Genomic DNA, 27,615 nt, shown 5'->3' with positions numbered 1-27,615 from the left:
TGACTATGAACTGACAGATGAGTAATAAGAAGGAATGTCACGCAGCAGTCTTGGGGAACAGCATTCCAGGCAGAAGGAACAGCCAATGCAAAAGCTGAATGTAATTTTTTGGTTTATTCCAACTTGATTAACCACCCAAAATGGGGGAGAAGGCATGGTGGAGGAGGTACTATTTCATCTTTGAGTGTTCACCCAGAAAGCTATACCTGGCACTGTGCCTTGTGCTGACATAAATGTGAGTAAGACAGTCATCTCTCTCAAAGAGTCATCTGTCAAATGAAAGAGACAGATGACCCAATAAGTGAGAACATCCCAGACAATCAATCCATGTTGTGAAAAAACCAAGCAGTGTGATGATATAAACTATTGTTTTTGAGACTATGCAAAAATTACTAAAATTACTTTCATTTTTGTTGTCTGAGCTGATAGCTCAGAATCTTATCTGATTTCAGGTAAGATATTTGTAGCAATGAAAATCGTGTTTGAGATACTGTATAACTGACTATTGGGGGTAGTCCTAATAAAAGCTAACAATCATTGAGAGCAGAGACTCATCTGGCTAATGTACAAACTCACAGTATTCACAACATCTCTGTGAGTCAGGAACTATGATTATTCCCCTATTTCAGATGAAGAAACTGAGGCTCAACAAGGTGAGGGGACTTTCCTGAAGTCATTAGACTGCCGTGTGGCAATTCCCCAGCTTTGTCTGGGTTCAGAGTCTCACTGCTGGTCCCTCATGAATGGCTCAGATACTAATACAGTCGTTCCAAAAATGGATCATTCTCTATTCTTCGTGGCCAAATTACCCATTTGGGAGCGGTCAACACCAGATCTACCTGCATGTTTCTCTAGTGGTCCCGTAGGTGGAAAATCGGAGAGATGACTTCCTTGTTTCCACATTTGGGAAAAACTGGAAGGCCCCCTGACTCTAGTCTCTTGAGACCCTGTGGAGTGTGGGAAGCACTGGAAGTCTGTTCCCAACTGCATAGGGTGGAGTCTTTCCCCTCCAATATACTGAAATTTGGTGGCTTTAAAAATAAATGAGCTGGTCATCTTCAACCTGCTGGCTGGTCAGTTTGCAACTTAGAAGGTTTCCAGTCCCTCTTCCTTCAAGCCTCCTTTTCTTGCAGTTTCTCATTGTGAATTCAAATGTCTGTCCTATGGTCTCTGGGTGTGTCAGGAGTGCAGGGTCCTCTGCCTTTGATCTGTTTCTGGTGGCGACTGGCTCTCTCTTTGCTCCCTGCCTCCCCTCCTTTGCTCTCCCCTCCCTCCCTCCTTCCCTCCCGTGGGGAGGCTCTTGGCCTGGGTCCTGAGCCCGGCCGGGTGCAGGCAGAGGACACAGGAGGTGTGAGGTCACATCTCCCTTGAGCCCCGCACCACTAGCTTTTCAGAACCTCGCCATGAGCCGGCAACCAAAGCCCCAGAACGCGCGAACCGTGCGCTCCTTCTCCCTCCCAGTGCAGCCGACTTTGCCCATGTCTCAGTACGCTCCAAGCTCGGACTTCAAGGGACCTTTGGAGAGCAGCAGTCCCGAGGCCAACACTGAAGATGACAAGACCGAGGAGGACATGCCTATGCCTAAGAACTACCTGTGGCTCACCATCGTCTCGTGTTTTTGTCCCGCGTACCCCATCAACATCGTAGCTTTGGTCTTCTCCATCATGGTGAGTGGGTTGGGGACCAGAAACTGGAAGGATCCCGCAGTGCTGCGCCCTTCCCGGGAACCCAACGCGCATTCTGTGGCTCGCTTTCTCGCTGTCCCCACGCGCTAGGTTTTGTCATCCACACTTCGTCCTAGCCTTTCTCAGGCTCTAGGAACAATCCACCATTATCAACACCTCCTCTCCACTCCTTGTGGTGCTCAGAGCATCAACCGAGCCTCCCCCAGGCTAACGATCGGTTCCTTCTCCAACCAAGGCCAGCTCTTCACTGAACTTTGCTGCCTCTCCTGGCCTCCCCCACGTCCTGGGCGTTCACCGCGGTCTTCTGCACCCGCTTTTCTTGCGCTCCAACGCGTGCCGCCCTAGCAGTGCGCCCCATTGTCGGAGCGCGCAGGCTCTGGTCCCCCTGATCGCCGGCTCTCCAATCAGGACTGTCTGTCTTGGCATATGCTCCTTTCTCTTTGCTATACCCAGTGCACCGCCTCTGCCACTTTTGGAGGGTTCCAAGCAATTCCTGAAGACCCGTCCTTACCCTTGGTCCTGCACCCTGGTAAGGCACGCTCATTCCCTGGCAAAAGTTCCTTCTTGCTTCTTCCTGCCTCCTAGCACCCTTCCCTTACCTCTCTCTGGCACCCCCTTTCCAGCGCGCCCCAGGGTGAGTGACATCCGCCACCTCTCCAGGACTTTCTTGGGCGCCCCCTGCGTTCCTCTCATCAGCCAAATGTGTGCTGGCCTTTTACTTTCTCTGCTGCACGGACGCCCTATCCCGGCTAATTCCAGGCTCTTCTCTGCTGCTCTGTCCTGCGCCGGGGGCTCTCCGGGAATGGACTGGGGGGTGCCGCTGGTTGCTTTCTGTGCCGGACCTCGGGAGCTCCGCGCCACCCTGAAGCAGAGGCCACCCGTCAGGAGCTCAGCTCCGCGGCCCTCTTCAACCCTCCTAGGAACGAGATCCTGGCCTTATTGACTGGAGCAGCTGGTCCCGGGGTGGCGGCGGGGTGAGGTTCGGCCCTGCACTGTCCTGGGACAACCCTTGCAATTGCGCTCCCTCCCCCACCGACCCACCTGCCTGCCACTGGGCGAGCAAACTTCCCGCCAGAGTCAGACAGCACTGATTGAGCAGGGTGAAGGTGGCAGGCAACCCAAGCGCATCCCCTCCCATCAAATCTACTCACACTTGCTCATGGGTAGAACCCAACTTGCCTCGTGGACATCCACAGAGACTCCATTTGCACCCGCAAATTGTCCTTCCCTAAACCTGGCTGGCTGCGCTAACCTTCACGCGCATGGCCACTGAAGTTCCAACTATTTGGGTTCACATCTTATTTTCAGCACTTGCTGTGGGGTGTCCAGAAATCACTGCTTGTTATATACCTGTATTTCTTGGGGTCGTTGTGAGCGTTCATGAGATGATTATAAAGTGCTTAGAATGGTACCCAGAATGATAATACTATCATTACTTTTATTTAATATCATTTTAAGACCTTTATTCAGATGTCACTTAGTGAGGCCTGATCACTGTTTAAAATCAAAGTCCCCCACAAGCTTTCTCTGTCACCCTTCCCTGTTGCTTTTTGTTCCGTAACTCTCCAATCAATATATTGTTCCCTTGTTAGAATGCAAGCTATATGAGGACAAGGGTATTTGTTGTGTCCGTGGCTGCTGCTTCTTCAGCTCCCAAAAGAGAATGTACCTTACTCAATATTCCAACATGCGTGTATGCATGAAGGAATGGTGTAAATGGTGCTCCCTCATGTCTCCTTTGCTCCTGTTTTCCCACACTGGCCCACGGAAGCCATCAAATCAGCCAACATCCTTCCTTCCTTCCTTCCTTCCTTCCTTCCTTCCTTCCTTCCTTCCTTCCTTCCTTCCTTCCTTCCTCTTCCTTAACATCCGCTCTTGGGTTCTGTGTAGAGAGTGGAAAAGATGTGGCAACCAAATTCCACAGGCAACCACAGGCTGACTGGCTAGCGCTGATGCCCACACTCCATCCTCCTTGTTCATGAAGGAGCCAATCCACCCTTTTCCTGGTGCCACTTAGAAAACTGCCTGCAAAGGCTTTTCCCCTCACTGGTCCAAGATGAACTGACATTCCAGCTGGTAGTGACAAGTTGGTCACTACTAATGCCACTTGGTGTGCCCTACAGGAATTCACTCATCCACCAAGTCTTTTTCTATAGTTTTATAGCAAGAGAGCAACTGCTGATAGAACACACAGTGCAGACAGAAAGTTAACTGGAAAATTTCGTACTTTTTTTAAGCTTTGCTTTTATTATCTATGAAGTGGGAATGTGAGTGTCAGTTTTGTTTTGTTTTTTGGTGATACTGGGGTTTGCACTCAGAGCCTCACACTTTCCAAGCAGGCACTCTACTACTTGAGCCACTCCACCAGCCCTTTTTTGTGTTGGGTATTTTCAAGGTAGGGTCTCTTGAACTATTTACCTGGGCAAATAAACCCTGATCCTCTGATCACTTCCTCCCAAGTAGCTAGGATTAAATTCATAAGCCTTGGGGATCACTGGTTTCCGGGTCCCCCTGCATTCTCCAATATGCAGTCTTTCTCTTCTCTTTTTTCCAACTAAATTCTCTGTAAATAAAATCTTTCCTACCTCTAAAAAAAAAAATTCATAAGCCTTCAGCACCCGCCTTTGTTTTGTTTTTTGAGACAGGATCTTATTTGTGGCTCTGCCTGGCCTTGAATTCATATGGCCTTGATCTCACTATCATCCTGCCCCACCCTCGCTGGTACTGGGGTTACAGACATTCACCATCAGGCCCAGCTTGTGAATATTGTTTTATGTTAAGCAAAACTGTTATAAGGATGAACAAAATACAGCATGTCAAGTCCCCAGCATTGTGTAACACATGTGCAATAACTATCAGACAGATGGGTAAATTTGGAATCTGAAGACATCACATGTCACCTATGAAAACAAGTGAAAGCTAAATTCTAAGCAGTGCTTCCTACGCCCTCCCTGTTGTACTCTCTTTAAAGTACTAGAAGTATTTTCCCATCGAAATAGTGCAAATCTGGGCTTGATGAGTTTTGTGAATCTTTGTCACAAAACTCATCAAGCCCAGATTTGCATAAAATCTAAAGGACAAAGAGGAAGAGTGTATGCAAGGTGCGGGTTACTGCCATCCGTTATTGCTGCTGGCAGCGCAACACCACAGAGTATGTTCCTTTTTAAAAAGAGGTTTTATTTGATCTAAGGTTAAGGGGCCGTACCTAGTGATGACCTTCTTGCTGGCAGAGTCCTGGGATGACAAAAGTCATCACAAGCAAGAGACGAGGAGCACATGAGAGACCTAGACAAGCTGACTTTATGTAGACCCACTCTCGGGGCTGGAGTTGTGGCTCAAGCAGTACCGTGCCTAGTAAGTGCAAAGCCCTGAATTCAAACCCCAGTACTGTCAGTTATCTCAAGATAACTCATCAATTTATTAATCCATTAATCCATTCATGAGGGGAAAGCCATGATCACCTGATAAAGGCCCCACCAGGTCTAAACTTTTAACATCTTATAACGGAGATTCAATTTCAACCTGAGTTTTGGATGGGACACACCATATTCAAACCATAGCAGTGGCCTCCAATACTGCAAGGTATCTTCTTTCCATAAGGTATCTTGTAATGGTCTGCCCTAGCTATTTTCAAATTTCACTCACCTGTAGCTCATGACACATTCAAGTACAGCAATGATGTGTATGGGGGTCTCTACTGGGACTACACCATTCCCCAGGGAGACACTGGAATTGTGCGGGACCATCTCCTCATTACTGGTTCAATGATTTGGACCACTATTGGCATTTGATGGGCAGAACCAAATACTAATGTCCTGCGCTGCTAATGATTGTCCCCAATGAAGAACTGATACACCCCAAATACTGATCACACCCCAACTAAGACATGCTGTAAGATAATGAAAATCAGTGTAATCATGAATGTACTGAAAATATTGACAAAACTCAAAATATTTATTCACCAGAATGGTAAAAAAGAGACAGCAATCTTAAAACAATCGATACCTTTGTTTATTAAACCAAGCCTCCCATAAAATTACAAAGTCAAGAGTAAATATGTACTTTAAAAAATACACATTTGAGAAGAGTATCCTTCAAGCTGTTAGCATTTGTGTTCTTTCCTGTACCCCAGGTGGAGCAAGGAGTCTTGGGATTAGTAATGTAGCACCCCACAGATACGTTCTAGTACAACAGGTGTCACTGTATTGGAATGTTGGAGGGTCTAGCCCTCCAACCCTATTTGCAACCCTATTTGTTGAAAGTGATTTCAACCTTTACTCACCTTGAGGGATGCATATCTAAAGAATTCCCATCCCCAGGCTGGGCTACTGCCCTCCCACAGTGCACTTTCATGTGATTTTGAATATGCACACACAGCCCTGAACAAAATCACATATCTTAGTAACAGGAGTCAGACTGACTTTTGGGTTTTTCATTCACCAGCCTCCCTTCTATCTCCAATTATTTCTGTTTATTCCATCCTAAGGGAACCTGTAATTACAGGAAACCTGTCATTTCCTAATGAGACCCTCCACCCTTTAGAAAGAATATTTGTTCATTAAACAAATATCTACTGAGTCCCTGATATGTGCCCAACTCTGTTCCAGGTAATAGTATGCTGTCTTATCTCTATCAAGTGGTAAATAAAACAAACAAGATTTCTGCCTTCCTGGAGTGGAAGAAGTGAGAAGTGAGATCCCAGGCAAGTTGCAGAAGTGTTGATAAATTTAGGATGACTTCATTATATATTGGTTTTTATAGCTAGAATTTGCAACCTGATTCAGAAGACTAATTGAGTCTATATCAAGCCTCAATTCTTAATGATATCCTGATGCAGTCATAGAATCACTTGGTCAATCTAATCATTGATTTAAAAATAGCTGATGACTTTTGACGCTGGCTTATAAACCTCCTTTTATCAGAATCTCTTCTGTCTGATACCTACAGAACCTCTCTAGAGACCATGCGTTGAGGTTCAAATCTCTCTCTCTCTCTCTTTCCTTTTCTTTCTGCTATTTACTGTGCTTTTTATTTTGGTTTTTCTACCTTGTAAGATAGGAGTTGGGATGGTACTTATTCAACTATAATTGAGGAGATTAAATGATAAAAGTAAAAAGTTTTCAGCTCACTACATAGAACACAGCTGGAACTCCATAAATACTGATGGTGGTGGTGGTGGTGATGGTGATCATGGTAATGGTGACAGTGATGATGATGGTAGTGATTATGTGTGTATTCTAGGAATATAGCCCTAGATATCTTTTCCAGTAGCAGTTTTTTTTATTTTTATCATGACTAGCAAATTTTATAATAAAAGCAATGTCACTGATAAAATATTAGTTGTTGCCCCCTAAAGGTAAACATTAGTGTTAAACCAAAATACAAATAAGCAAGGAGGACTTTGGGTTAAGCACAGAAGATTGAACGTACCTGCTTTTCTCCACTCTCTTCTGAAACCCCTTAATATGATAAGTGAATTTTACAAAGGTATAAACACCCAAGAGCAAATTAAGGGGACAGGAGAAGACACTAGAAAAGTGACAAGCTCTTAGAGGAAAATGGCTGAGCAGTGACTAGCTTTACAGAGTAGATAACACTGAAATCTAAATTCTACATAAAGAGTAGCCAACAAGAGGAAAGTCAATTTGCCCCACAAAACTCTAGGAAGGCTTAGAAATTGGAGGTTCCAATTGAAGATACTGCCTTTGATAGTAGGAATAAAGGGTAGGACTGAAGAGAGGAAGAATCTTTGAAAACCTGTTTAAGAAGTCATTGGACAACCAGAGATCATCTGCCACCCCTAAGAAGCCAGGCAACTACTTCCTCCCTAACTCTGACAGAGGATAGAAGATTTGCTCTCTGGTGAGATTAAACAGAATCACTCTCTACACTAGTCACAGTTAGAGTACAGTGCAGGTGTCATCCTGAAAGCAGGATTAATGCAAAACCAGCATGTAGAACAAGGACACTTTGCTCCCACTTGACTGTCTCCCTTATGGTGACATCCAGACAGGAAACTGGAGAGTTTAACCTCTAAGGATTAACCAGTTCAAAAACAAATACCTTTAGGAGTCCCCCAGGGGACATGCCTTAAGTGGTAAAGCAGCTTGCCTGTCTCGTCTGAGGCCCCAGGTTCAATCCCCAGTATTGCAAACAGAAAAAAAGGAGTCCTCCAGAAAAATGATGAAATCCACATCCAAATGTTCTACAGGATGCCCAACTGTTGGCAAGCTCCAATCTCATACAAAACTTTTGAGTAACTTTTCAGTGTCTCGCTTTCAAATATGAAGAGGCAGTCAAAGATTATCAGACACTTGAGAAATTCTTCTGAAATGAGAAGATCTCTACCTGTGGTTTACAGAGGAAATAAAATATAAGGAAATAACTCTAGAAGTAGAAGAAAATTTTAAGTAGAGATGATAACAACTTCAGAGAGAAGATAAATAGTGTTGTGTCCACAAGACAAGAACAGGTTGAAAAAAAAATTGTACAATCAGAGAAGCAAAAATGAGTTCTTGGGCACTAAAAATATGAAAACATGTGTTTTCTAAAATAGCAGAAGTGGAAATTAAGGTTGGAAGTAATGCAAAATTGTTTTAAATGAGAAATATGGGAGCAACCCAAGTGTTCATTAATGGATGAGTGAATAACCAAAATATGACATACTCATACAACAGGACATTATTCAGCCTTTAAAAGGAATGAAATTCTAACACATGCTACAACCTGAATACACCTTGAAGTCATTGTGCTAAGTAAAAGAAACTAGTCACAAAATAACAGATACTATTTAATTCTACTTACACGACATCCCTAGAGTAGTCAAATTCACAGAGACAGAAAGTAGAATGGTGGTTTCCAGGGGCTGGGGAGAGAAGAAATGGAGAATTGCTCAGTGAGCACAGTTTTGATTCTGGAAAGTTCTGGAGATGGATACTGGTAGTGGTTGCACAGCAAAGTGAATGCATTTAATGTTGTTGAACTACATGTTTAAAATGATTCAAATGGTAATTTTTATATTTATGTATATTTTACCACAATGGAAAACAGGGGAAGAAAATATTCCCTCCAAAAGATAGAAATGTCAAGAAAATATATTAAAATGTGAGAATAATTCTCAGAAATCTAACATTTGAAGAAAGTTCCAGAATGGCTCAAGAAGTAAGAGTGCCTGCCTAGCAAGCATGATTCCCTGACTTTGAACCCCAGCATCACCAAAAAAAAAAAAAGTTCCAGAAAAAAGAAAATGGAAGAGATAAAATTATCAAATAAGTAATATAGGGATAATTCCCAGAACTGAACACATGAATTTCCAGTTTAAAGGAGTCCCCGTACTCCCCAAAATAGATGGAACAAGATGTACATGAAAGCACATCATGGTAAATTTTCAGATATTTAAGGATAAGATTTTTCCCCAATCCTACAAACCTCCAAAGAGAAGAAATATTTCACATACAAATCTATAATGACTTTTGAGTTCGTATCAGTAATATTAAAAGCTGAACAATAGTGAAAACAATGACCTCAAAATCCTGAAGGGAATTTACTTCCAACTTTGATCTAAATAATCATTCAGGGGAGACAGAAGAAGAAAGACATTTTCAAATATTTACTATCTCAAAAAAATTGCCTCCTACATACCTTTTCTCAGGAAGTCATAAGAGGGTATTTCCCCCAAAAAATGAAGTAAAAAAAAAAAAAAAGGAAGACATGGGATCCAGAAAAAGTGTCCAACACAGAAAAGAAATAAAGAAAAATACTCCTCAATACAAGACAATCACTCGCCTAAACCCACAGAAGATAAGTTGATAATGGATGGTTGGTCCAAAGCCATTGTCACAATCCATTATCGGGTCATAGGCTGGCAGAGTAAGCCACAGACCTTTCCTGAACCTGACCACACCTGCTGTGGAAGGCAAGATTTGTGGTCACAGAGAAAGTAAATACCCCCAGAATGAAAGACAGACCAAACAGAGTATTCTTTCTGTCTGACCCAGACCCCACCAGAGACTGTCCATCCATCAAAACCAGGTGGACTTCAATTAAGTTTAGAAGGGAGGGTGTCCTTTCTTTGGTGGCCAGGGCAGAATGGAAATAACAGGTCTTGGTTCAGGCAGTTGATTTACAGGGCTTGACAGTAGTATATAATCCATTGGATCTCTCCAGGTGACTTCTCTCAACCCTCTCAGGTTCTTCCCACATGATTTTCACCTAAAAAAGGGGATATTTAAGATTATGGATCCCTGTGACTTTGTCTGGATTTTTTCCTTCCTTCCTTCCCTCCCTCCCTCCCTTTCTCCTTTCTTCTCTTCCTTCTTTCATAGAAAACTTCAAAAGTATATAAAACTTCATAGTTTTATTTATTCATTCTTATAATTTCTGTGCTCAAAGCTCTGAAGAACATTCAGATAGTTCCAGATGATAAAGACCTCATGTGAAGTGTGTCATCATTTCAAAGCTTTCTTCTAAATGCTCATAGATTTTATGGATCTACATGTTGCCCAAACAGCTCCAGTGTTGTTGGCTACTTTCGTAAGTTTCACCACTGTGTGGGAGAAGGTGCACAGGATTCTTGATATTGGGGAATCTAGAAGTGAAGTTGCTGTGGGAATCCTTTCAGTCTTAGATCTCTGATAGTGCAGGCACCATCTATTCAAGATGCTAATCTGAGGGGTGAGAATGCGGCTCAAGTGACAGAGTGCCTGGCTAGCAAACGCAAGACCCTGAGTTGAAGCCCTGGTATAGCCACAAAAAAAAATAATAATAATTAATCTGTGTGCTCCTATCACTCTTAAAATCCCATTTGAATTTGTAGGTAAAATTCTATAATGGCTAGATCTCTGTTAATGCACTAGGAGGGGGAGAGTGGGAGAGTGGGGGGAAGGGGAGGGAGAGAGAGAGAAAGAGAAAGAAAGAAAGAAAGAAAGAGAGAGAGAGGGAGAGAGAAATAAAGAAAGAAGGAAAGAAAGAAAGAAAGAAGGAAGGAAGAAAAGAAAGAAAGAAAGGAAAAAAGAAAGAAAGAAAGGGGGAGGATTGGCCACTAATGGATGGTTGCTGAAGCTGGGTTACAGGAACATGGGGATTCATTATATTGCCCTGTGAAGTTTTATATACTTTTGAAGTTTTCTATGAAAGAAGGAAGAGAAGAAGGGAGAAAGGGAGGGAGAGAGGGAGGGAAGGAAGGAAGGAAGGAAAAAATCCAGACAAAGCTTTCCTTCCAACATCATTAAACACTTCCTAGATGAATGACAAAAAAGTAACAACAGCAATTAAATGAGTTGGCCAAACAGGCCATGGTTGAAGTGGAATTTGTCATTGATTAATAAGCAAATTATTTGTGACTTATCATGTATGAAATTTAATGATGACTTTGGAGGACACCTTCAAATAATCACCAAGGAGAGACCAGGTAGGATTTGTACCCTCAAACAATGCTTCTCAATCTTTCATCACCTGAGGATCTTAGTAAAATACAGATCCCACTCCTCTTTTGAGGGCCCATTGAAAAATCACCTCCTTTATGAAGCCCTTCTTGATTGTTCTCTGTGTCCCTCTCTTTCACACCTTAGTTTTACCCCACTCTACTCTGAACAAATTTCTCTCAGACTGTTTGCCCTGGTTTGGTGGGGGCGGGGAATCCCTTGAGGTTGCAGTGTTAGCCCCAGGTCCTAGCACAAGGCCAGGCAGGGTGAGCATGTAACAGATGTTTAATGAATGAATGATGACATAAGCCTAAATCTGTTTCTACCTTTGTTGCTAAGGATTTCCTTCCCTTCTCTACTTAAGTTCTGCAATTCTATCAATAATTTTTTGGGAAACATCTAAGGGACACAGACCCTACCTTAGTGTAATTTAGAGGTTGACCAAGACTTAGTAACCAGGGTTCGATTTTCCTGGCTGGTCTGGAGCTTGTACAGGTCCTCACATTTCCACTGGACTAAAGGGTCCAGTGGAGTTTGGTCTTTATTCTCAGTTCACTTGTTCAAGGCATGAAACTCTTCAGTGCAAAATCCCTTAGTCAGAGAAGGGTTGTCTTCAGAGCCTGTGTCTGAACTCACCCCCAAACCTCCAGTTCTGCAAGTTCCAGAAGGAAGCTAGACTTTCCAAAACTGTGTTTCTTAGACTCCTGATTCTAACTGATGTCCACAACTTTTACCAAGGAGATAGGGACAGAGAGAAGAAGAAGATGAAGCCAGCATGGACTATTCCGTCTGCTTCAGAGCTTCCCAGAGCCTCTGACCAACCACTGTGTCTTGTGGCTCTTTAATGGGACAGTTTAGTGTTGGACATCTGCCATGCATATTGCTGGGAAGTCTTTGATCATAAGGCTCAGACACCATAGAATAAATATATTTTGAGAAATGGTTCTTACTGACACATTCTTCCCACTTGAAGGAGTTGAGCCATCATTGATGTGGGAATATTGCTGGGAGCTCCATCTGCAACACTTATGCTCTGCAGACTCTCCTCTTCCCTCTCTCTTCCAAAATAGGTCTTTTCCCTAACCAAACTTTCATTGGTTTTCTTCCTACCTCATTCTTTGTCTCCATATCTCTCTCCCTCTCCTCCCTTTTTCTCCTTCCCTTTTTTCCTTCCTCTCCTTCCTCTTCTCCTTCCTCTCCTCCTCCTCCCCCAACTTCTCCTTTTCCTCCTCGTTCTTCCCTTTCTCCTTCTTCTTCTTCTTCTTCTTCTTCTTCTTCTTCTTCTTCTTCTTCTTCTTCTTCTTCTTCATCCCTCTCTCTCTCTCTCACTCTCTCTCTCTCTCCCTTTTTCCTTCCCTCCCTCCCTCCCGCCTTCTCTAAGTAAAATCCACAAACTTGTCTTTGTACCCTTTATGTCCTATCTACAAACTGAAGAAGAGACCTCCTATATTTAACTCCCTCTCCAGATACCTTTCTTTGTCCTTTGTTCTAGATCTTTCTTATACTAGTGTGGTATTGCTATTGCTATTATAACACTTATACATGTGTCCTTCAAACACTTTCACAATTTTTACTTGCTTCTCACAAAATCCTTGAAAGGTGCTCAAGAAAGCTGCTCTTCCCCCATTTGCTCATGAGAAAACAGGCTCCCAAAGGTGACAGTGGTAGACAAAATCAAGCATGACAGTCCCTGCCCCCGTGTAGTTTGCAGTCTAGTCGCTTGAAACCCTATTATCAGATGGCTCCTTGTGCTTTGATGGGAGCAAGCTTGGAGGCTCTGAATGCTTTCTCCTTTAATAGATTTGCCCTGTCAATATAGGAGCATCAGATAATCCTCTCAATCAAACCTGGCAGAATTCCTCCCTAGCTTTTAGCTTTAATGATGGACAGGCAAAGGACAATTTTCACTTGTCCTTGAAGGAGACTGACGAGCATGAATGAGTTAATGTGATGACTGGAATCCTGGGCTCAGAATTCCCAGCAGTACCTTTAGGCTACAGAAACTTAGGAGCAAGCAAAATCTAAGCAAGAAATCCTAAAGTCATCTGAAAGCTCAGGCGTGATTACTAAAAATATGCACTAAGTGCCCACGCATGTCAAGCTATTTTGATGGAAGCCTGCTCTCCAGTTTAGAATCTAAAACAATACTGATCTATATAAAGCAAGTTCCTACACCTGGATGAAAGGACCTCAGACTACATTTAGACATTGATGTCAGTCTCTGTGGAGAGAATGGAAGGAGAAGGAGAGGGAGAAAGAGACAGATGGAGAATCAGAGTGACAGAGACAAACAGAGACAGAAGACAGAGACAGACAAATAATGAGAGAGAGGAAATCTCACTGTTCTGTGGTCAAATATGTACTAGAAATAAAGGGGTAATGATGAGGATGGCTGTGAGCAATGGCTCACACCTGTAATCCTAGCTACTCAGAAGGCAGAGATTGGGAGAATCATGGTTCAAGGCAAACCTGGGCAAAAGTTCTGGAGATCCCCCTCTTAACCAGAAAACTGAGTGTGTGCCTATCATCCCAGCAATGCGGGAGGTGTAAATAGGAGGATTACAGTCAAAATGGCATGGGCATAAACACAAGACCCCATTGAAAAATAACTAAAGCAAAGGGGCTGGGGAAGTGGTGTAGGTGGTAAAGCACCTGCCTAGCAAGTACAGACCCTGAGTTCAAACCCCAGTATCACACCAAAAAAAAAGGTGAGGATGTCTTTGAAAGAGAGAAGAGGTGGTTTGGATAAAGGGGAACAGGTTCTAAAATTAGGATTTCAGAGGTGTAACTCAACAGATCAAAATATTGGCACATTCACAATAGCCAGTAAAATTTCCAAAATACCAGGAACAAATGTAAGACACATGTAAGATCCACCAAGATCTTCACCAAGAAACTAAAATGGAAAAAACATCAACTGAATGGAAAGATATAATATTATCAACAAAGTGTTCACCCCAGCCTTAGCTATAAAGTAAGTGACTAACCAGAAATGCACAGTGCTTAACTAACATTTGTTTTTATAAATGTGAAAGATTGAGATGGATATAAATATTGCCTCCAACAAAGAAGAAAATTATTAGGCATCTATGTGTGACATGGAATATTCCACACATGGAATCATGCTTGGGGAAGATTTTGATGATATAGGGAAATGCTTAGTGTAAATGATCACATGGAAAACCAGGACAGAATGTGAAATTGAACATGCAGTGAAACCCCACACCTTTTATCATTTGAAAGTATCCACAACCCATATGGATGCACTGTCATGCATGAACATGCATGGAGGAAGAAAAGGCAGGAGATATTCCAAAACGTCTATAGACCATACACTAATCAGCAAGCAAGCAAGAGCCTTTCAGAGAGTGATAAGCACTGTGAAGAGAATAAATATGGATCAAGGATGAGGTGGTAGACAATGGTTGAAGGATAAGATCTGGGCAGGGTCAGGGAGTGCAAAGGCCCTAGGGTAGATATAAGTTTCCAAGCACATAAGTATGTCTTCTATGTCATCCACTTGAAATGAGTTCAACTTCCCCAGGAAGGAGTCCTAGAATAGGGTGGCCATGTAAGCAAGAGCTGGGTCTTCTGTCACCTGTGGGTTGTCCCCTGAGAGCTCTTTGTTTTTTTTATTATTGTTGTACTGGGGGTATACTGTGACAAGTTCTTACAATATGCCATAATTTAATTCATCCCCCTCCCATCATTCTGCTTTATTCCTCTCTCCCCATTCCTGGAATAGTTTCAACAGGTCTCATGTTTCCATTTAAGAACTCTTAACAGACCTTCCTTTTCCCTGGTCTCAATCTAATCTGCTCCCACATTTAGTATCAATTCACAATTTGCTCCTTCTTCAACTCTGTCCAAACTGGAATAATTGCTCTAAGCTAATTTGATGATCATTGTAAAAGCAGGGACTATTTTCGTCTGATCCCAGCTTCACCACTATCTAATCCTAGTAAATTTTCATCATTCCAAAAAGAAATGTCATACCAGGGCTGGGAGAAATCTCATTCCCAGCTACTCAGAAAGCAGAGATAGGAGGATCACCATCTCAAGCTGGCCCAGGCGAAAGCACAAGACCCTATCTGAAAAACAAACTAAAAGCAAAAGGACTGGAGGCACTGCTTTCAAGTGGTAGAGAGCTTGTCTTTGCTAGGCACAAAGGCCTCAGTTCAAATCCCACTACTGCCAAAATAAGTGGAAGGAAGGAAGGAAGGAAGGAAGTCCACACCCATTAACAGTCACTCCTCATCCTCTCTCTCTCCTGGCAACCACAAGTTTACTTTCTGTCTCTATGAATTTACCTATTTTTGGATAGGTCATATAAACAGAATCACATACTACATGATCTTCCATGTCTCAAAGTTTTCACTTCACAGGACATTTTCAAGGTCCACCCATGGTGTACCATGTATTAGTACTTCCTCCTCCTCTTCCTCCTCCCCTTCCTCCTCCTCCTCCTCCTCCTTCCTGTTCTTCTTCTTCCCCTTCCTCTTTCCCTTTCCTTCCTCCTTCTCCTCCCCTTTCTTTTCCTCCTCCTCATCCTCCCCCTTCTCTTCCTCCTCCTCCTCCTCCTTTTTGAGACATGGCCTTACTATGTAACAAGCTGGCCTTGAACTCACAGCCTCCCAAGTGCTGGGATTGCAGGTGTGAGATACCACACCCAGATAATACTTTTTTCTTTAAGGCTAACTAATATTCCACAGTATGGCTGTCCACAGTTTGTTTTCCCATTCACTCGTTGATGAACATTTGGGTTGATTCCATTTGGGGACTCTTATAAACAATGCTGTGATGAACATTCATGTAAAGTTTTTTGTGTGAGCAAACGTTTTCAATTTTCTTAGTTGTACACCTGTGAGTGGAATCGTTGGATCATGTGACAACCCTTTTTTTAACTTTAAGGAGCTACCAGACTGTTTCCAAAGTGGCTTCACCAGGTTACTTTGCCACCAGTACTGCATGAGGGTTTCAATTTCTCTAAATCCTCAATGACACTGTTAATGTGTGTTTTTTTATTTATCTATCCTGATAAGTGGGTGTGCAGTGGTATCTTTCTATGGTTTGATTTGCATTTCCCTAGTGACTGACATTATTGAATAATTTTTCATGTGCTTTTTGGCTATATCATCTTTGAAGAAATGTCTATTGTTGAGCAACAAGAGTTCTTTATATATGCTGGATATACATCCTTTACCAGATATTTGATAGTATTTTCCCCATTCTTGTGAGTTAGCTGGTCGTTGCTTCTTCTGTGGCTTCGTGGTCCTTGTGGGAGAACTCTGATTAGATATTACACAAATTTTGGTGAAATACCTCCTTCCATTTTTGCTTCTAGCCTCTCTCTCTTTTGGCCCCTGACAGAAATGCTGGGCTGGGGTAGAGTCAAAGGCAGATACCATGTTGGTTCAGGCTCTGAACTCAAGTCCTGGGTTTGAATCCCTTCTTTTCCCTTAAGCTTACTTCTCTGAGCACAGATCTCCCCACTGTTACACCGGGCACATTAATGCCAACCTGTCTGCATTGCTTTCAAAATTAAATGAGGGCTCTCTTACACTCATTTCACTTAAGCCTCACAACTGACCTTTGTCGTAGGAAGTATTGTCCCCATTTTACACAGAAGGGAAACTGGGTTTCAGAGTGAGCCCTACAAAGCTGTATTTTCCTTGGGGCTTGGCTAAGACTATATTAAAGAACCACATGTCTAGTTTCTAACATTGTCTGTAATAAGACAGGACACGGCCCTACTCACATGCACATATACAAATGCTTATAGCAGGTGGTAAGGCCAGGGAAAGTTTCCATGTAAAAGAAAACTTTTACGTGATTTGTAATGAAGGCCAAGCAAGTCCACAGGGCCCTGTCTTATCGCCTTTACAGCACTTCTCACTGCTTGAAAGTTTCTTGTTATTTATTTTCTATTGGAGACAGGGTCTCACTAGGTTGCCCAGGTTCAAGGGATCCTCCCACCTCAGTTTCCCAAGTAGCAGGGACTACAGACATATGACACCATGCCCAGCTTCCATTTTTAATGGTGTGTTTGAGTGATAAGTATACAGCTTCTGCAATTCTTTGAGGGCAGTTTGCTTGTCTATCTGGTTCGTACCTGGCTGGTAACTCCAGCACTTAGAACACAGCTTAGCCTGTCATAGTGGCTTAGGAAGTTCTTAATAAATGAATGAGTGAATAGAGAAAGTTACTTGCAATAATCTTTGCCTGGAAAATGTCCCACTGAACCTACCTTCTCCCTTCTTATGGCTGAACATGGACAACAGCTTCTATTTATTGAATGTCAGTGATGTGACCTGCACTATACTTGGAGCTTTTAATGACTTCACTTGCTGAATCTGCCTGGAAATCCTTTGATTATCTCCCTCCCCTTTAAGGAAAGCATAGAGAAGTTATTTAATTTGCCAAAGATCCCACAGTAGGCCACAGAACTGGGGCAGAGCTTGGCAGACTGGCTCAGAGCTGTCCACTCAGTCTCTACCACACAGAGCTTTCCAGAATCTTCATCTCTAAGACCAGACTCAGGCTGAAGTCCCCAAACTTCAGTCCCTGGAGAATTCACCACTTTATCCAACCAATGGAGGATACAAACAGTTCTTGCCCTTGATATACCCAAAACCCAAATGAATTCCTCTCTACAGGACTCACACCAAATCTAAAAGCTAAAAAAAAAAATTAGCCTAATCTTCCAGAACAGTAAATATGCTGACTTTAAAGCAAAATGGAAGACAAAAAAAAAAAACAGATAACTAACAGATAATCACTTTAGGGTCTCAGAAACAGAGCTTCATCTGTTTGGTCAGAGAAATATTCTTTTCCACACAGCATCCATCGACTATCCAAATGGCTAGATATTTAGGAAAAGGCATTTGTAAGAAGGTTGTTCCCAAACACAGCAGGACAACAAGCTGGAAAATGTGAGGGAATGCTATGTGTCAAGCCCTCCATCAGGCACTAGAAATAGAACGATGAGTACAGTAAGGCATGTCTGAGCCTTCTGAAACTCACAGGCAAGGGGCAGAGACAAGCACTCGAGCCAAAAGGCAATCAAGTGAAACAACTGTGACTTGCATGAAGAGTCATATAGAACACCAGCCAGGGGCTGAGTCAGAGTCTACAGACTACAGTTAGGGAACCCACCTAAGATGCAGTGGCCTGAGAAGCTGCCCTAAGGAAGTAGACCTGTAAACCGGAAGAATGAGCAGGCATTGGCCACATGGGCCAGAGAGCAAAGAGAGCTCAGAATAGAGGAAACCCCCTGGTTTGAAGACGGGGGAGAGGAAAGAGGGAGGTGGTGAAGAAGAAGGACGTCTCCACAGAACACTGCACAGGCACATGGGGGTTAACACTGCAGGTTGGAAAGGCCATCATTAAGAATGTGAGTCTGAGATGGGCATGGTGGTGTACTTCTGTAATCCCAGCTATGCAAGAAGCAGAGGTAGGAAGATCATAGTCTGAAGCCAACCCTGGGGCTAAAGCATGAGACTCTATCTGAAAAACAACTAAAGCAAAGATGGCTGAGGGTGTGGCTCAAGTAACAGAGCACCTGCCTAGCAAGCATGAAGCTCTGAACTCAAAACCCAGTACCACAAAAAAATGCGAGTCTCTCAGGACACACACAGCTGAGGCCACATGAGGTTCACACCCCATCCACCCACCCAGTGATCTGTGCTCTCCTCTCACAGGGCTTTATTGGCTATCAAGAGCTTTCTCAAAAAGCTACTTCACACTAAGGTGTCATTGGTCGCTCAGTTGCCTGCCCTAGGTAACAGAAATATTCCTGTTGTGCCATACCAAAGAAGAGGATTTGATGGCAGAAGTCCTGATTTTTATTGAGGTCTTCTTTTCTTAACACTGGGAACCATCGTAAGAGGGAAAAACTGGGCAGGGGTAATGTGAAAGGTGAAAAGTCTACTTAGTGGTTCATCTTTTTCCATCTTCATCAATCAGCGTGTGTCATCCTAACATCTCCAAGAGCCGATGCTGCTGATAGTATTTACCAGCCATGGTTCTTGGCACTTTACAGGTATCAACTCACCTATCCAGAATGACCAAGAGACTAAAAGAAAAAAAAAAAAACCTGATAATATCTTCCATCATTGTTATTTTGTCTTTGGGGGCTAATTTTGTTTGCAAGTAAGTATACAAATTTCCTAGTAGACAAGAACAAAGAAACTGGATGAATTGTTGACAGCTTAGAGATAGGTTTTCTTTAACAGTGGCCAAAGTCATACCAAGTTAGACTCAAGTCAACTGCCTGGTGCTGGTGTATCCAACAGCGCAGCAAATGTAGCCCTTAGGTTAATTCAGACATTGAAGTAGTGGCTGTGGGGGTTTTGTCAATTCATGACCTTGCCCTTGACTCTGCAGCCCCCATAGTCAGTGGCCTCGAAAGCAGCAACCTTACCGCTTCCCTCACTCTGGGGTTCAGTTTTCCGAGTTCTAAAATGGGGGATAAAATTGCTATTACCTGCAAGAAGCAATCAGAGACGGGTACTAGTGGCTCATGTCTGTAATCCAAGCTATTCGGAAGGCAGAAATCAGGAGGATTGTGGTTTGAAGCCAATTTAGGCAAATAGCTCCCAAGACCCTATCTCAAAAATACCCAACACAAAAAAAGGGCTGGTGGAATAACTCAAGTGTGAAACCCTGAGTTCAAACCCCAATACCACCAAAAAAGAAGGAGAAGTTGTTGTTAGTACAGGGCCTGGCACATGGACTGGGTACTCAGTAAATATTACCTATTATATTAATGTGAGCATTACTATTAACATAGCTCCTGAGTTCTTTCCGTTCTCTCTCCCTCTCTCTCCCTATCCATCCCTCTCCGTCCCTCCTTCTCCCTCCCTCTCCCTCCCTCTTCTTCCCTTTCCCTGTCTCTCTCTCTCTCTCTCTCTCTCTCTCTCTCTCTCTCTCTCTCTCTCTCTCTCCCTCTTTGTCCCTGTCCCCCTCTCTCCCTCTCTTCCTATCTCTCTCCCTCCCTCCCTCCTTCCCTCTCTCTTCTCTTCTGCACACCGGGGTTTCTAGGACCTTCAACAAAAATAATCCTTTCCCACCTCCGGACTCCCACACTTGCTCTTCCCTGCCATGAATCCGCTTTGCAGCTCTTTGCAGGCCAGGCTCCTTCTAGGTCTTCTGGTCTCATTCTACCTGTTCCTGCCTCATTGCTTCCTTCTTCCACTCTATTTTCCTTGCTTTAATAGTATTCTGTAATCATCCGTTTACTTACAAATTTACTTATTTATTTTCCATCTCTACCAGAATTTAAGCTCTAAAAGGGCATGGGGTGGTGTTTAGCACATAGGTGATGCTCAATAAATAGTTTTGGAATGAATGAATGAGTAAGTGAGTGAATGAATGAATGCCTGCCCAACTAAGACCATGGTTTTTCGTCTGAACTCCCTTCAAAATGACCTGAGAAGCTTTCACAGCAACACTGGGCAAACCACCTGCAAAGATCCTGATTCAACTGGTCTAGAATGGGGCTTAGGCTGAGGAATATTTTAATTCTCCCCTCCCCTGCCAAGAAAGTCTAAGGTGCATCCACCAACACAGGGAAATATAAAAATCACAAATGGCAGAATTTGCCCTCCAGTCTACACTGGCAGCAACTTCATAAAGGATGCTGTCCCATTCGGGGTGTCATGCTGGATGTACCAAGAGTTCTTCTTCAAAGAGCAGAGAGAAAGCACTTTCCAAATTTGCCCAGCTTAGGACAGTGGAGTAGCTTTGCCATTTGGTGTAAAGTCTCACAAGTTCCCAGAACATGCGATCCTCCCACGGTGTTCAGATCCAGTTATCAGAATTTACAGGGCTACTGTGGTGTCTCTTGCTTTGAGATGTGGAAGCAGCAGCTGTCTGGACCCTCCCACAGGGAGCCAGGAGTCGCTGTTGCAGGGCTTCAGAAGCTTCAGGACCCTCTTGCAGCTTTCTGATGTGGCCTTCCTGACACTCGGCGTAAAAGCATTCACCTTGCATCTGGCATCTGACCATCTTTCCTTTCCTGGGTATTTGAGTATCAGGTGCCCGCCAGGGAAGGTTGTATAAATAAGCTCAGAGTGACCATGGTGTCATTAGATTACCACAGCAGAACACTGGTCCACTTTCTCTTCAAGTGTGACCTTTACTGGCTCAAGCCACTTTACCAAGACCTGGGAGTTCTTACTAGGTTCGTGATCACTGGAACCCAGGGTCAGAAAAAAGGCACTACTGGGACATCCTGGGTGCCACTTAAAATGTGTCAAGAGACCTACATTTTCTCTATTCTGGTAAGAGTTGATTTGCATTCCAAGAAAAATTAAAACTGAGAGAAACTAAAGGCCTTTAATTTGTTTTGTTTTTGGCAGTACTGGAGTTTGAACTCACACTCGTGCAATTGCTAGACAGGCGCTCTCCACTTATAAGCCCTTTCTTCATTGGTTATTTTTGAGATTAGGGTCTTGCTTTGTTCCTGGGATAGCCTGGACCATGATCCTCCTATTTGTGCTTTCCCAGGTAGCTGGGATGATAGGCATGTACCACTGTGTCCAGCCATTGGTGGAGATGGGGTCTTATGAATTTTTTTGCCTGGGCTGGCCTGAAATGGCCTGGAACTGCAATCCTTCAGATCTTTGCCTCCCAAGCAGCTAGGATTACAGGCTGAGCCACCATGCTTGGCTTAAAGGCCTTTCTTTTTAATATACTTTTAGGATGAACAGAGATAGCAACTGGCTGCTTAGCACCTTCAAATATGAGGGGTTAGTTTATGAAATTGTGACATTAGACAGAAACTCCAGGCAAAGTCCCAGCACTACAATTATCACTTAAAGGACCATTGGTGTAGAAGAGTGTGACTTACAAGAGTAATGAGGGTAGGAGGATTTCTTTGTGGCATTGGGCCAGTTCTGTATTTCAACTGTGGTCAAAGTTACTTGAATTTACATGGACCAAAATTTCACAGAACTACACACATACACACGGAAAAGACTACATATAAAACTGGTGAGATCTGTCTTCATAAATCTGCCATACTTTCCGGCCTCCTACCAACTCTTTCTAATGGCTGGAGTATCATCTCTCTCAGCTCTATATATCTAATCAAACCTAGTACTCAAGATAATGTCATTGTAATATGAGACCTTTCCTGATTCGTTTGAGTAAAGAATGTCCCCTTTCTCTTAATTTCTATGGGACTTAGTTTGTACTAGAATCATTTAAAACTTAGAAGATACAACTTGGCATTTTAAGTTTTGGTGTACCCATTAATGTATCATGTATGTTACTTCCTTCATGGAATGACCCGTGATCTGTCCCTAACGTAGGTATGTTATCATGTAGGAGGAAAAAAAAAGAAAAAAGAAAAACAGGAGGGGGAAAATTCTTAAATCTTCCATTTAATAGGTTAAAAATGTTCTGTTTTTAAAATGATATTGCCTTGGAATAGAGCTCAGATGAATCCCAGTGAACCCTGGGATGTTTATCTTACAACTTGTCATTACTAACAGAAAACCTGGTTTAACATGATAGAAACTTTCACTATAATTCAAATGATGTTTTGACTTTTTAGTTTAAAAAGTTAGGGTTTTTTATTATTTTTTTTATTATGCATATGTGCATACAAGGCTTGGTTCATTTTTCCCCCCTGCCCCCACCCCCTCCCTTACCACCCACTCCGCCCCCTCCCTCTCCCCCCTACCCCCTCAATACCCAGCAGAAACTATTTTGCCCTTATTTCTAATTTTGTTGTAGAGAGAGTATAAGCCATAATAGGAAGGAACAAGGGTTTTTGCTGCTTGAGATAAGGACAGCTATAGTGTGAGATTCCTCTCATTGCTTTCCTGTACATAAGTGTTACTTTCTAAATTAATTTTTCTCGAACTGACCTTTTCTCTAGTTCCTGATCCCCTTCTCCTATTGGCCTCTGTCACCTTAAAGTTTCTGCATAGTTTCTCTGCATTGAGGGCAACAAATGCTATCTTGTTTTTTGGGTGTCTTACCTATCCTCACCCCTTCCTTGTGTGTTCTCTCTTTATCATGTGATCAAAGTCCAATCCCCTTGTGTTTGCCCTTGATCTAATGTCCACATATGAGGGAGAACATAAGGTTTTTGGTCTTTTGGCCCAGGCTAACCTCACTCAGAATGATGTTCTCCAATTCCATCCATTTACCAGCAAATGATAACATTTCGTTCTTCTTCATGGCTGCATAAAATTCCATTGTGTATAGATACCACATTTTCTTGATCTATTCGTCAGTGTGAGGCATCTTGGCTGTTTCCATAACTTGGCTATTGTGAATAGTGCTGCAATAAACATGGGTGTGCAGGTGCCTCTGGAGTAACCTGTATCACAGTAAAAAAGTTAGGTTTTAAAGAGGTTAACTTAACAAGTATTTTGGGCAATGTGAAGGGCTCCTTTTGGAATTTTCCAACATTTGAAAATATCAACTCTTTTTGAATTTACATGAATTTATGCTTGGTTGTGATCATGAAAATAAAAACAGCTATGAAAAGAAAAAAAAAAAAAAACGGGTGGAATCTGAGTAAGAACTGTTCCTGGTTAACAGTTTTGTGCCAGGGTCAATTTCCTGGTTTTGATTAAGTCCTATTGGTTATTTAAAATATCGTCACTAGGGGATGCTAGATAGAGAACATAGGAACTCTGTGAGTTGTAAACTATCAAAATAAAAATAGTAATAATAAAACTTTTAAAGAAACAGGGTCAGGAGAAACTGGGAGAAAATTTCGCCTAATGTATAACACATTAAGGAATATTATCCACTATGCAGTTCAGTCCAGTTATAATTAACCACTTGTGAGTAATGAGCACTTGAAAAATGGCTAATCCCACAAGTTTTAATGATAATATTTTGGACATGTTGAATTAAATAAAATACATATTATTAAAGTTAATTTACCTACTTACTTTTGCTTTTTAAAGTGACCACTAGAAAATTTAGAATTGCCTATGTGGCAACCTATTATATTTCTACTGCATAGCACTGATCTATAAAACATTAAAAGTTTCTACAAATCAATAAGAAAAGACAAACCAATAGAAAACTAGACAAATGGATGGGTGTGGTGACACATGCCTATAATCCCAACTACTCAGTAGGAAAAGGTAGGAATATTGTATCTAAGATCAGCCCAGTCCAGAAAAAAATGTGAGACCCTCTCTCAAAAAAACACTAAAATCAGAAGGACTAGAACATGGTTCAAGTGGTAGAATACTTGTCTAGCAAGTGAAAGGCTCTGAGTTCAAACTCTAGCATCACAAAAAAAGAAAACTAGTCAAAAGGATATGAGTATAAAACTCATCAAGAAGAGATGCATATGGTCATTTACTCAAATATGCATTTTTTCATTCACCAAACATTCATTGACCTGTGTTCCACGCATTGTGTAAGTTACCAGGGAAAGACGGCTGGTTTTAGATAAGCTGGTCTGAAAAGGTCTCCGAGGAGGAGACACTGGAGCCAAGATGTAGGTGGAAAGATGGCGTCACCCTCACCTAATGCTTAAGGCAGATTATTTTCAACCATTGGAATGGGAAAAATAGATTTACAATATATAAATACTGTCACAAATGTGGGGAAAGGGCACCTAAATACTGTTAGTGTGTGTGTGGATTTGTGTGACTTGTTTTTGGTGGTACTGGGGTTTGAACACAGGGCCTCACACTTGTTAGGCAAGTGCTCTACCACCTGAGATACACCCCCAGCCCTTTTAGCTTTAGTTTGTTTGTAGATAGGGTCTCACACTTCTGCCCGGGGTCCACCACAATCCTCCTACCTACACCTCCTGAGTAGCTGGGTCTACAGGCTTGTGCCACCACACCCAGAAGGCTTGTTGGTCTCAGTAATTTTTTTGCCCATTCTGGCCTTGAACTCATGATTCTCCCAAACAGCTGGGATTACAGGCTTGAGTCATCTCACTCGGCCTGTGCATGACTTTTTTTTAACAGGGTAATTTGACTCTGCCTCTCCAAATGTAAGACCACACACCATTTGACTCAATAATCCCATTCTCAAGAATCCCGCCCCAGGAGAAGCTCAAACATATATACAAATATTTGAAATACATATTCAATATATATTTATTACACATTTTATGTAACCACATCAAACTAAGCAATTGAAATGTTTATAGGCAATGCTTGATCATTTAAACCATGAAACCATCAGAAAGAATGAGAGAACTACACCAGCAATATTCCTGTAAGCTTGAAGCTATTTGAAAAGAAATTACAAAGAAAACAATAAGTAAGATTTCTCCCTAAGAATACATTAGGAAACCTGTCAATATAATTTGGTATTATAGGTCAGGAATGGAGAAGGAAAACAAGAATGAGACAAATATGGATGCATTGGCTTGGAAGGCTGCCTCCCTATATTAAGTGGAAGACAACAAGTTTCAGAACAAGTGTAGTATTCTATTATTCATATTTTTGGAAACAATAACCAAAAAACTGTGTCTGTCTTTCTGTGTATGTATAAACACACATATACATACACACTACTAAACTAGCTATGTGACTTAGGGTGAATTTCTTTCACTCCTTTGTACCTCAGTTTACCTATCTGTTAAATGGAAACAATAAAACACTGGGCTCATAGTGTCGTGTGAGGGTCAGTGAGATATTCTTTGAAATGCATTTAACATAGTGCCTGGCACATAATAGGTCCTCAAGAAATGTTATCCATTATCATTGGGATTTTGTAACAAAAAATCTAAGAGAATCAACTTAAAAAGAAGAAATGCTTATTTAGCCCATAGTTTTGGAACTTTCAGTCCATTGTTCGTTGTATTTCTTTGGACCTGTGGTGAGGCAGAACATTGTGGCAGGAGTGTGTGGTGGAGGAAGCTGCTCCCCTCATGGTGGCCAGGAAGACAGAGAGAAATACAGAGACAAGGAGAGAGAAGGGTCTCAAAATCCCCTTCAAGGGCACACCCCCCAATAACCTAAAACCTCCCACTAGGCCCCACCTCTTAAAGGTTCCACCACCTCCCAGTAGCACCACAGGCTGGGGACCAAGCCTTTAACATATGGGTCTTTGGGGGACATTCCAGACTCAAATTATAGCAGAGGCCAAAACACCAGAAAAGAAAAGATTTTAAAAGAAATGCAAAGAAGTCCAACTTCAAAAGGGCCAGCTACCCAAGTGAAAAGCCCAACACAAGTACGTAGAGGAAACAAAGGTGGTGTTGCCAAGGTTACACATCTTACAAGAGTCTGTTCATGGTAAAAACTCTTTCTCAAGAGTTTACAGTATCCCAAAGGAAGTAGCCTATGCTCAGATATCAGCTTTGCCCGAGGCGGGGATGAAATTGTCTTTGCACAGATTTATAGGAACTCTTCAAGGTTTTAATATGTGAGGGATAGGATTAGACAGACTGCATCTGTTACTCTCAGTTTATCTTGGAGTGCAAATTGCTGTGTCTTTCTCCTAATTATGATACACATGCTTAGTTATAATGGAAGCAGAGGAAGCTGTGCTCTTTTCTTAGGATTGGTGGGGAGAAAAGAAATCTAGAAGCAAATGTGAATCTAAAACTGGGAAATAAAACTAGAGAAAAAGCTTTACTACTTTTTGTATGTGCCTCTGGAGCATTTAAATGTTTGCAAATTGCACTCGTAATTTTTTGAAAGAATAAATAAGATCATATAAAATTTGAATATCTGACACCATCCTGATTCTTTCTAGTTCTTCCACACCAGATGGGATAGTTTACATTCGAAGCACTTCAGAAAATATTTATAAAACATGCATTTTTCTCTAAAACCCACTTCAGCTGTGGCATCTCCCAAGAGACCCTTATTATGACTCTCCAAGTGGAAGAAGGAAAGGATTACAGCCGAGCCCTGGGGGTACATCTCAGGGGTAGAGAACTTGCCCAGCATGCAGAAGCCCTGGGATCCATTCCCAGCACTGGGCATGGAGGGAAGGCATCCCCCCTCCTGCTCTCATCGCTAGTTCTCCACCCTTCAGCTGAAGCCCCAGCCAGGGATGCCCTCCAGAATGACGACTGAGAATTCTAGTCTCCCACTCTGATTCCCACCTGTATCCTCATACTCACCCAGCACACTTATCTGTGGGCAGCCCCCTCTCCAAGACAGGGATAGAATGGATTCAGAAGAGGACTGTACACAGGGAGAGGAGAGCCCATACTTGTGATTGAAAGAGGCTTTTCATCTGTTTTTCTATGCCAACAGAAGCCCCAGTCAAGCTACATCTTAAGATCCTCCTGAATCGCTGGGTCTGCAGGCAGGGACCATCACATCCAGATGGTGGTTTGCAGAGAGGAGGATGACAAATGTGGGGCAGGATTCTTCCATGGTTTGCACCCAAATGCTCCTCACCCAGATGGCCAACAAGGCTGCCCTGACCTGTACTAAACTCCCCAAATAATCCAGGGCGCCCCCCCCACAATCTCACCTGACCCCATGGGCAATGCACAGGTGAATAAATGTGCCCTTCCATGTGGCAAAGACTGGCCGTTCTTATCACTTTTT

At 42.5% G+C, this 27,615-nt stretch overlaps 1 protein-coding gene across 1 annotated transcript in view; it reads left to right on the top strand.

Moving 5' to 3' along the window:
* Positions 1–1,177: 1,177 nt before the first annotated feature.
* Tmem233 (transmembrane protein 233) overlaps positions 1,178–27,615 on the top strand; it is a 39,903-nt gene continuing 13,465 nt past the window's right edge. The window contains exon 1 of the mRNA XM_020179034.2: positions 1,178–1,667. Coding sequence (XP_020034623.1) covers positions 1,404–1,667 — 264 coding nt within the window. The 5' untranslated portion in view covers positions 1,178–1,403. The remainder of the gene's footprint in view (positions 1,668–27,615) is intronic.

This window comes from Castor canadensis, chromosome 18 (genome assembly GCF_047511655.1).
Source record: "Castor canadensis chromosome 18, mCasCan1.hap1v2, whole genome shotgun sequence".
Classification (NCBI taxonomy): Eukaryota; Metazoa; Chordata; class Mammalia; order Rodentia; family Castoridae; genus Castor; species Castor canadensis.
This window is presented reverse-complemented; position numbering and strand designations above follow the sequence as displayed.